Consider the following 11,257-nt stretch of genomic DNA (forward strand, 5'->3'; position numbering starts at 1 on the left):
TTATTGTAATAAATAATATGTATTTATAAACGGATTACATCATAAATTTAACTTGATAATTAAGGTAGCGTTAATCACAATTCGATCTCGCTCGATGACTATATGTAGTACCTGAAAATGCGCTGAACATGAAAATTCATGCCCAATTTCACGCGTCGTAGCGAGCGTGCAAATTATTGAGAGCCGTAAAATTTAAAGCACAATTTAACATAAAATAACGATACTGTTACTGAAAGTATTTTGCAAAATTTTACGCACTCAAAGCTTCTTCCGTAAGTCACTTTGAAACGAGCAAATAGACTAAATTCTCGAACTTAACAAGATGGAAATTAAATTTTTCATTATAAGCGAAAGCTTGTTACTTAGAATACAGTTTCTCTTCACTTTCTTTCAGACGTCTTCGCGAGTATCACCGTTCGCTATCGAAGTATACCGCACTCTTTTGCTGATCGAGTCGAACACCGGCTCAATATTCTTCTGGAGTTTGGCTCTTTGCAAATAGAATAAAGCGCACACTAAGGCGACCAGCACTATCGAGAGGAAGCATAGCACCACTGTCGTTCCCCGCCGGGTGGAAGCCAGTAGCTTTGAAGCGCAGTTTTTCGTTTCGTGGAAGTGGTGACTTGCGTTATCTAACGACAAAAGAAATATATATATCGTCAATCTCGCAATTTTCAAGTTTAAAGAAAATGTACCCAGCAAAGAAGAACGTTGCTGCAATATTCTGTGTTTGATGGGTGTTTATTCTGTCAATGTTAACGTTACCTTTGTAGCACCATAAGTCAGCCTTGTTTCGAACAAACACTTTCGTCTTGTTCATCCATTTGATGAATGGATTGAGTTTACAGGAGCATTCGAACGGATTACCAGAGAAGTCCACGGTTAAAGATCTTTCGTGCTTAGCGAGATTGTCCATTGTGTGAAGATCGCGCTCGAGAATCCTCGCAAATTCGTTCCGTCGTAGATCCAGGAAGCGCAAATTGTGCAAACACGACAGATTAAAATGCAGCTCGTTCAGTTTGTTATCCCCAAGATGCAGATCTAAGAGTTTCGGTAGATCGCAGAATACATTGACGTCCCGGAACTTCGAGATTTCATTCTGTTCGAGATGAAGCTTTATCAACTGCGTGAGATTGCTGGGAGAAAATCAGAAAAAAAACATTAGTTAAACAGTTAACTTTTATTTTTTTTTATGAAACGAAAGAAAATTACGTAAAATACCTATTCACAAAGATGTCGTGGAGCGTTGCCGCCAAATTCCTCGGCGGGCCGTCCTCGAAGGCGTCGGTTAAATGTAATTCAAGGAGGGAAATAAAATTGGAGAATACTCGCGGGTGACTCCTCGCAGGGTCCAGCGAAAGCTCGTTGAAATCGAGTATAAGACGCTCCACGTGTTGCACATGGTGATAGGCCTTGCCGCGTATCTCGCGTATTTTATTGTTCGACATGTCGATCACCTTGAGATACGGCAAGCTGTCGAGGGTGCCGAATACGTTCCAGGGCAGTTCTTCCAGCTCGTTTCCTGTGAAAATGAGCACCTGAAACGAAACGCAGTCGCATTAAGTCAGTGACACAATAGAATTGCGATTATCTACGCACTTGTGTCTCATTGGGCAAATGCGCTAGCGGCGACGTGTCGAGGAATCCAGTGCCAGTGCAATTTACAACGTACTGATTGTGCCCGTCGTAACACGTTCTGTGACAGTGGCAGCGGTTCTTGAAGGCCGGGCCGCACTCCAGTTTGGATGATTCCGGCGTCTCCAGAGAGTGAAAATTCGGATCTTGGCAGTTATTGTCCGATTCCACGATCGACGTCGATAATAAAAGGAACGTCGAACAGTAAACGATGGTCCTCATCGCGGCTGGTGTTGGTCGATCAAAAGACTTTGAGGAGACTGTGCTTTTGGCTTCTGTGCATACACTTATGCACATTCGACCAAGCGTCGACCGAGATCCTCATGCGTTTCAGTCTATAAATTTATTAAAAAACTTCAACATGGATTTATTATTGTGCATATAATTTATATTAATATTATACTAGAGTTTGATACAAATTTACATATTCACACAATACGTGTTGTATTTATTATTCAACGGTGACTCATTAATACGTTCTTCGAGTTTATATTAAGTACAAAAAAAAAAAAAAAAAAAACGTGGATTGTGGATAGTTCCAATGACATTATGAAACTTTGAAATAATAAAAAGAGAGCTCAGAACAATTCATTAACGACATTTTTATAAAAGAGTCAAGGTGAAAACTCGAGCACGCGATTCTGAAGTTTTTGGATAACGGACGGCTGTTAAAGGTAAGTCGATCATGCAATTTGCTCGTATGCAACTGCTTTAACGTATCCGCCGGCAGAATGAAACTTCAAAGTAGGTCGCGGAGTCGCAAGAACGCCGTCTTGGAAAACGTTGAACTGGCTCACCCACGCGACAGGTGATGTTGAAGTACAGCCGCCTTCCGCTCTTCCGGACGTCTTTAAAACGTGCGCACTTAATCACACAGTACACGGCCATGGCACGTTTGTTTAGAGAAAGCCTCGAAAATGTGGTTTAGTTTGATAATTACAAGTAAACGGAAGAGATCGGAGCGAACGACCTGGTCTGTCGTGACTCGAGCGCGACTTAATCACTTAATTCGGCAAAAAAAAAAAAAAAAGAAATTAATACGCGTTTCTGGATAATATTTGTCAATTACTTTTTAACAAGCTGGATTGCGGAAGGGGTCTCGTTTCGCTGATGGTGTCGGCCAGTTCAAAGAACGCGACGTGCGCGATATCCGATCACGCGTTCCTCAAACCTTCGAGCTTCTGCTCGGAGAAGCAGGAAACCGAGAACGTTAAGAAATTTTTACCTGACGAAAGAGATACCACTTACCATTCCATCCGCATGACGAAAGGGAAAGAGAGAGCGAGGAAGCGAGAGAAAAAGAAGGGAGACTCCGGGAGACCTCTGAATGCGTTCCGTCCGAAGAATGCGCTGTCGGGTTGTATATCTCACTGGTCCAGTGACTCCTGCGAGAGAGAAGTTCTCGGTTGAACCGGGCGAATCTCCACCCGGGTTTGGAGATTCGCATTCGGTGATCACAGACGCGTTTGCAGGTTCGTGAAAGCCGTAATATCTTTCGCTGAGAGACTCGAGTCTTCCAGAAGCGGCGGAACACGCAGGAAAGACCACAAGGAGACTCTCAAGAAACTCTATGAGGGAGGCAGCGGAAGAGCGGCCTCCCGTTCTCCACGACCGACCGCAGCACATTGCACGGCTGTGCTTGATCCAGACCGCACCTGCGGTCTCACCTTTCCCCTGGGCCCCTCGAGGGGCCATAGGTACAAGACCGGCCCCTCCAATTCACCTTCGAGAGCTCCTCGTCAGCCCCGTTTTCCTCCTCCGCTCTTGATCGTTCTTGCACCTTCTCTTTCTGACATCACCACCTTCCGACCCTTCCTTCCTCTTTCCTTTAGTCCTCGTTGGTCACTCGCTCGCTCCCTTGCCTCCGTTTGTTCCGTTTCGCTTCGCACTGTCGTCATCGACTCGCTCGGAACGAAGAACCGTAGTTAGACCTCGTTTCGTAGCTTCAAGCGTGCATAACGTATGCTCGGAGTTTAATAACGGGCTTTAATTATGCTCAAATACGGTTCCGCTTGAAAATGAATCCCTTGACAATATTGTTCTCCGCTTTGAATATAATGACTTTGTTATTTAGATCGTCTATACTCCACTTCTGAGGATTCGTAACAAAATAAGATGTTAGAGTAAACTGAAAATGAATGAAAAATTATTAGTTTTACTGATTTTTTTTTATTTTCTTTTTTATTGAATATTGCTCGTGAATAATTTTGTTTATATATAATTATGACAAACACTCACTTGAAAATGTACATATTTCGCTTATTGTCGGAGTTAATTCTGAAAATAAAACTCCTGCGGTGTCGATATTTCTTTTCCATACATAATTCTTATAATCTTTTTTTTCCTTTTTGTTTTCTCAAAACTAAACAGCAGATTATTAAAAGCTAGTACAAATATAATACACATCAAAAAATAAATTTAAATTAGCGTCAATATATGACAGTCTGAAAAGTAGTAACAGAACTATTTTCACAAGCTGTAGAAGTGCAGTGAAACATCTGTGACCCTCGCAGAACACCAATCACCAAGAATCTGGAATATAAAATTATTTACAGTTAAGAGAATAATTTAATTGTATTTAGAATACTCTAGTACACTTAAATAAACCGAATTTAAGTCAGAAATTTAACTAAAAGGCACCAAAAAAAATTATTTATGGATATCTCAACTTTTAACTTAAAACACATACCTGTCACTTTTAAAACACTTATAAAAAATAGTTCCCGTCCATGTAGAGCCTTGGAACTTTTTGGGCAGCAAGAAGGAGCTTTAAATTTGATAAAAAATCCAACGGGGCACTCTAGGAGAACGCAGAACTATTTTCACAAACTGTAGAAGTGCAGTGAAACTTCTGTGACCCTCGCAGAACACCAATCACCAAGAATCTGGAATATAAAATTATTTACAGTTAAGAGAATAATTTAATTGTATTTAGAATACTCTAGTACACTTAAATAAACCGAATTTAAGTCAGAAATTTAACTAAAAGGCACCAAAAAAAATTATTTATGGATATCTCAACTTTTAACTTAAAACACATACCTGTCACTTTTAAAACACTTATAAAAAATAGTTCCCGTCCATGTAGAGCCTTGGAACTTTTTGGGCAGCAAGAAGGAGCTTTAAATTTGATAAAAAATCCAACGGGGCACTCTAGGAGAACGCAGAACTATTTTCACAAACTGTAGAAGTGCAGTGAAACTTCTGTGACCCTCGCAGAACACCAATCACCAAAAAATTGAAATATAAATTTATTTACAGTTAAAAAAATTATTTAAATGTAATTAAAACACTCTACTACATTTAGATAAACCAATTTTAAGTCAGAAATTAAACTTAGAAACCTGAATTCATTCTGCAAAGTGTTAGTGCTATCTGGAGTACTGAGTAAGTCAAGGATTTTTCTCTTGCACCAGAAATGGTCAGAGTGACTACTGCGACTTCCCCGGGTCTCCGGGCGGTTTCCTTGGTTAGTTTCCGTCGCAAACCTTTTGTCCCCAAAGCGCCAAACCTGTAAATAAAGCAGAAGTATTTTTAAATTAAAACTAAACATCTCATAAGTGACACTTTTAGATTAAAGTTATATTTTGACTATTTTCTCACTTTTAAATTAACTGAGGCTCTCGGGCAATCTAAAATCGATCCCTCACGATGGAGGAGGGTATTCTAATTAAATTCTAACGCATGACATATTTGAATTCACTCTGCAAAGTGTTAGTGCTATCTGTAGTACTGGGTAAGTCGAGGATTTTTCTCTTGCACCAGGAATGGTCAGAGAGACTTCTGCGACTTCCCCGGGTCTCCGGACGGTTTCCTTGGTTAGTTTCCGTCGCAAACCTTTCGTCCCCAAAGCGCCAAACCTGTAAATAAAGCAGAAGTATTTTTAAATTAAAACTAAATATCTCATAAGTGACACTTTTAGATTAAAGTTATATTTTGACTATTTTCTCACTTTTTAATTAACTGAGGCTCTCGGGCAATCTAAAATCGATCCCTCACGATGGAGGAGGGTATTCTAATTAAATTCTAACGCATGACATATTTGAATTCACTCTGCAAAGTGTTAGTGCTATCTGGAGTACTGGGTAAGTCGAGGATTTTTCTCTTGCACCAGGAATGGTCAGAGAGACTTCTACGACTTCCCCGGGTCTCCGGGCGGTTTCCTTGGTTAGTTTCCGTCGCAAACCTTTTGTCCCCAAAGCGCCAAACCTGTAAATAAAGCAAAAGTATTTTTAAATTAAAACTAAATATCTCATAAGTGACACTTTTAGATTAAAGTTATATTTTGACTATTTTCTCACTTTTTAATTAACTGAGGCTCTCGGGCAATCTAAAATCGATCCCTCACGATGGAGGAGAATATTCTAATTAAATTCTAATGCATGACATATTTGAATTTACTCTGCAAAGTGTTAGTGCTATCTGTAGTACTGGGTAAGTCGAGGATTTTTCTCTTGCACCAGGAATGGTCAGAGAGACTTCTGCGACTTCCCCGGGTCTCCGGGCGGTTTCCTTGGTTAGTTTCCGTCGCAAACCTTTTGTCCCCAAAGCGCCAAACCTGTAAATAAAGCAGAAGTATTTTTAAATTAAAACTAAATATCTCATAAGTGACACTTTTAGGTTAAAGTTATATTTTGACTATTTTCTCACTTTTAAATTAACTGAGGCTCTCGGGCAATCTAAAATCGATCCCTCACGATGGAGGAGGGTATTCTAATTAAATTCTAACGCATGACATATTTGAATTCACTCTGCAAAGTGTTAGTGCTATCTGTAGTACTGGGTAAGTCGAGGATTTTTCTCTTGCACCAGGAATGGTCAGAGAGACTTCTGCAACTTCCCCGGGTCTCCGGGCGGTTTCCATGGTTAGTTTCCGTCGCAAACCTTTCGTCCCCAAAGCGCCAAACCTGTAAATAAAGCAGAAGTATTTTTAAATTAAAACTAAATATCTCATAAGTGACACTTTTAGATTAAAGTTATATTTTGACTATTTTCTCACTTTTAAATTAACTGAGGCTCTCGGCCAATCTAAAATCGATCCCTCACGATGGAGGAGGGTATTCTAATTAAATTCTAACGCATGACATATTTGAATTCACTCTGCAAAGTGTTAGTGCTATCTGGAGTACTGGGTAAGTCGAGGATTTTTCTCTTGCACCAGGAATGGTCAGAGAGACTTCTGCAACTTCCCCGGGTCTCCGGGCGGTTTCCTTGGTTAGTTTCCGTCGCAAACCTTTTGTCCCCAAAGCGCCAAACCTGTAAATAAAGCAGAAGTATTTTTAAATTAAAACTAAATATCTCATAAGTGACACTTTTAGATTAAAGTTATATTTTGACTATTTTCTCACTTTTAAATTAACTGAGGCTCTCGGCCAATCTAAAATCGATCCCTCACGATGGAGGAGGGTATTCTAATTAAATTCTAACGCATGACATATTTGAATTCACTCTGCAAAGTGTTAGTGCTATCTGGAGTACTGGGTAAGTCGAGGATTTTTCTCTTGCACCAGGAATGGTCAGAGAGACTTCTGCAACTTCCCCGGGTCTCCGGGCGGTTTCCTTGGTTAGTTTCCGTCGCAAACCTTTTGTCCCCAAAGCGCCAAACCTGTAAATAAAGCAGAAGTATTTTTAAATTAAAACTAAATATCTCATAAGTGACACTTTTAGATTAAAGTTATATTTTGACTATTTTCTCACTTTTAAATTAACTGAGGCTCTCGGCCAATCTAAAATCGATCCCTCACGATGGAGGAGGGTATTCTAATTAAATTCTAACGCATGACATATTTGAATTCACTCTGCAAAGTGTTAGTGCTATCTGTAGTACTGGGTAAGTCGAGGATTTTTCTCTTGCACCAGGAATGGTCAGAGAGACTTCTGCGACTTCCCCGGGTCTCCGGACGGTTTCCTTGGTTAGTTTCCGTCGCAAACCTTTCGTCCCCAAAGCGCCAAACCTGTAAATAAAGCAGAAGTATTTTTAAATTAAAACTAAATATCTCATAAGTGACACTTTTAGATTAAAGTTATATTTTGACTATTTTCTCACTTTTTAATTAACTGAGGCTCTCGGGCAATCTAAAATCGATCCCTCACGATGGAGGAGGGTATTCTAATTAAATTCTAACGCATGACATATTTGAATTCACTCTGCAAAGTGTTAGTGCTATCTGGAGTACTGGGTAAGTCGAGGATTTTTCTCTTGCACCAAAAATGGTCAGAGAGACTTCTACGACTTCCCCGGGTCTCCGGGCGGTTTCCTTGGTTAGTTTCCGTCGCAAACCTTTTGTCCCCAAAGCGCCAAACCTGTAAATAAAGCAAAAGTATTTTTAAATTAAAACTAAATATCTCATAAGTGACACTTTTAGGTTAAAGTTATATTTTGACTATTTTCTCACTTTTAAATTAACTGAGGCTCTCGGGCAATCTAAAATCGATCCCTCACGATGGAGGAGGGTATTCTAATTAAATTCTAACGCATGACATATTTGAATTCACTCTGCAAAGTGTTAGTGCTATCTGTAGTACTGGGTAAGTCGAGGATTTTTCTCTTGCACCAGGAATGGTCAGAGAGACTTCTGCGACTTCCCCGGGTCTCCGGACGGTTTCCTTGGTTAGTTTCCGTCGCAAACCTTTCGTCCCCAAAGCGCCAAACCTGTAAATAAAGCAGAAGTATTTTTAAATTAAAACTAAATATCTCATAAATCACACTTTTAGGTTAAAGTTATATTTTGACTATTTTCTCACTTTTAAATTAACTGAGGCTCTCGGGCAATCTAAAATCGATCCCTCACGATGGAGGAGAATATTCTAATTAAATTCTAATGCATGACATATTTGAATTTACTCTGCAAAGTGTTAGTGCTATCTGTAGTACTGGGTAAGTCGAGGATTTTTCTCTTGCACCAGGAATGGTCAGAGAGACTTCTGCGACTTCCCCGGGTCTCCGGGCGGTTTCCTTGGTTAGTTTCCGTCGCAAACCTTTTGTCCCCAAAGCGCCAAACCTGTAAATAAAGCAGAAGTATTTTTAAATTAAAACTAAATATCTCATAAGTGACACTTTTAGGTTAAAGTTATATTTTGACTATTTTCTCACTTTTAAATTAACTGAGGCTCTCGGGCAATCTAAAATCGATCCCTCACGATGGAGGAGGGTATTCTAATTAAATTCTAACGCATGACATATTTGAATTCACTCTGCAAAGTGTTAGTGCTATCTGTAGTACTGGGTAAGTCGAGGATTTTTCTCTTGCACCAGGAATGGTCAGAGAGACTTCTGCGACTTCCCCGGGTCTCCGGACGGTTTCCTTGGTTAGTTTCCGTCGCAAACCTTTCGTCCCCAAAGCGCCAAACCTGTAAATAAAGCAGAAGTATTTTTAAATTAAAACTAAATATCTCATAAATCACACTTTTAGGTTAAAGTTATATTTTGACTATTTTCTCACTTTTAAATTAACTGAGGCTCTCGGGCAATCTAAAATCGATCCCTCACGATGGAGGAGGGTATTCTAATTAAATTCTAACGCATGACATATTTGAATTCACTCTGCAAAGTGTTAGTGCTATCTGTAGTACTGGGTAAGTCGAGGATTTTTCTCTTGCACCAGGAATGGTCAGAGAGACTTCTGCGACTTCCCCGGGTCTCCGGGCGGTTTCCTTGGTTAGTTTCCGTCGCACACCTTTCGTCCCCAAAGCGCCAAACCTGTAAATAAAGCAGAAGTATTTTTAAATTAAAACTAAATATCTCATAAGTGACACTTTTAAATTAAAGTTATATTTTGACTATTTTCTCACTTTTTAATTAACTGAGGCTCTCGGGCAATCTAAAATCGATCCCTCACGATGGAGGAGGGTATTCTAATTAAATTCTAACGCATGACATATTTGAATTCACTCTGCAAAGTGTTAGTGCTATCTGGAGTACTGGGTAAGTCGAGGATTTTTCTCTTGCACCAGGAATGGTCAGAGAGACTTCTGCGACTTCCCCGGGTCTCCGGGCGGTTTCCTTGGTTAGTTTCCGTCGCAAACCTTTTGTCCCCAAAGCGCCAAACCTGTAAATAAAGCAGAAGTATTTTTAAATTAAAACTAAACATCTCATAAGTGACACTTTTAGATTAAAGTTATATTTTGACTATTTTCTCACTTTTAAATTAACTGAGGCTCTCGGGCAATCTAAAATCGATCCCTCACGATGGAGGAGGGTATTCTAATTAAATTCTAACGCATGACATATTTGAATTCACTCTGCAAAGTGTTAGTGCTATCTGTAGTACTGGGTAAGTCGAGGATTTTTCTCTTGCACCAGGAATGGTCAGAGAGACTTCTGCGACTTCCCCGGGTCTCCGGACGGTTTCCTTGGTTAGTTTCCGTCGCAAACCTTTCGTCCCCAAAGCGCCAAACCTGTAAATAAAGCAGAAGTATTTTTAAATTAAAACTAAATATCTCATAAATCACACTTTTAGGTTAAAGTTATATTTTGACTATTTTCTCACTTTTAAATTAACTGAGGCTCTCGGGCAATCTAAAATCGATCCCTCACGATGGAGGAGGGTATTCTAATTAAATTCTAACGCATGACATATTTGAATTCACTCTGCAAAGTGTTAGTGCTATCTGTAGTACTGGGTAAGTCGAGGATTTTTCTCTTGCACCAGGAATGGTCAGAGAGACTTCTGCGACTTCCCCGGGTCTCCGGGCGGTTTCCTTGGTTAGTTTCCGTCGCAAACCTTTCGTCCCCAAAGCGCCAAACCTGTAAATAAAGCAGAAGTATTTTTAAATTAAAACTAAATATCTCATAAGTGACACTTTTAAATTAAAGTTATATTTTGACTATTTTCTCACTTTTTAATTAACTGAGGCTCTCGGGCAATCTAAAATCGATCCCTCACGATGGAGGAGGGTATTCTAATTAAATTCTAACGCATGACATATTTGAATTCACTCTGCAAAGTGTTAGTGCTATCTGGAGTACTGGGTAAGTCGAGGATTTTTCTCTTGCACCAGGAATGGTCAGAGAGACTTCTACGACTTCCCCGGGTCTCCGGGCGGTTTCCTTGGTTAGTTTCCGTCGCAAACCTTTTGTCCCCAAAGCGCCAAACCTGTAAATAAAGCAAAAGTATTTTTAAATTAAAACTAAATATCTCATAAGTGACACTTTTAGATTAAAGTTATATTTTGACTATTTTCTCACTTTTTAATTAACTGAGGCTCTCGGGCAATCTAAAATCGATCCCTCACGATGGAGGAGAATATTCTAATTAAATTCTAATGCATGACATATTTGAATTTACTCTGCAAAGTGTTAGTGCTATCTGTAGTACTGGGTAAGTCGAGGATTTTTCTCTTGCACCAGGAATGGTCAGAGAGACTTCTGCGACTTCCCCGGGTCTCCGGGCGGTTTCCTTGGTTAGTTTCCGTCGCAAACCTTTTGTCCCCAAAGCGCCAAACCTGTAAATAAAGCAGAAGTATTTTTAAATTAAAACTAAATATCTCATAAGTGACACTTTTAGGTTAAAGTTATATTTTGACTATTTTCTCACTTTTAAATTAACTGAGGCTCTCGGGCAATCTAAAATCGATCCCTCACGATGGAGGAGGGTATTCTAATTAAATTCTAACGCATGAC

At 39.7% G+C, this 11,257-nt stretch overlaps 1 protein-coding gene across 2 annotated transcripts; it reads right to left on the reverse strand.

Moving 5' to 3' along the window:
* LOC139106293 (phospholipase A2 inhibitor-like) lies at positions 1–5,166 on the reverse strand. 2 transcript variants are annotated; one of them, XM_070662920.1, is made up of 9 exons: positions 4,980–5,166; positions 4,678–4,839; positions 4,325–4,520; positions 3,874–4,167; positions 2,884–3,763; positions 1,600–1,970; positions 1,222–1,538; positions 766–1,136; positions 1–632 (listed from the first exon to the last, which is right to left on the reverse strand). In XM_070662920.1, exons 6-9 carry the CDS (start codon positions 1,930–1,932, stop codon positions 391–393), a joined length of 1,263 nt encoding a protein of 420 aa, XP_070519021.1. In that variant the 5' UTR covers positions 1,933–1,970; positions 2,884–3,763; positions 3,874–4,167; positions 4,325–4,520; positions 4,678–4,839; positions 4,980–5,166; the 3' UTR covers positions 1–390. The 2 variants fall into 2 exon arrangements, with proteins under 2 accessions (XP_070519021.1, XP_070519023.1); XM_070662922.1 differs by lacking the exon at positions 4,980–5,166 and having other exon boundaries at positions 4,678–4,880.
* Between the last annotated feature and the right edge of the window lie 6,091 nt (positions 5,167–11,257).

Source organism: Cardiocondyla obscurior, linkage group LG10 (genome assembly GCF_019399895.1).
Source record: "Cardiocondyla obscurior isolate alpha-2009 linkage group LG10, Cobs3.1, whole genome shotgun sequence".
Taxonomy (NCBI): Eukaryota; Metazoa; Arthropoda; class Insecta; order Hymenoptera; family Formicidae; genus Cardiocondyla; species Cardiocondyla obscurior.

Bases quoted from the DNA above. Each gene is read 5' to 3' on its own strand.
- LOC139106293 (XM_070662920.1), bottom strand. From the start codon at position 1,932: ATGTGCATAAGTGTATGCACAGAAGCCAAAAGCACAGTCTCCTCAAAG. The intron at 1,539-1,599 runs GTGCGTAGATAA...GTTTCGTTTCAG, and splicing joins ATTTGCCCAATGAGACACAA to GTGCTCATTTTCACAGGAAA. The intron at 1,137-1,221 runs GTATTTTACGTA...ATTTTCTCCCAG, and splicing joins CACGACATCTTTGTGAATAG to CAATCTCACGCAGTTGATAA.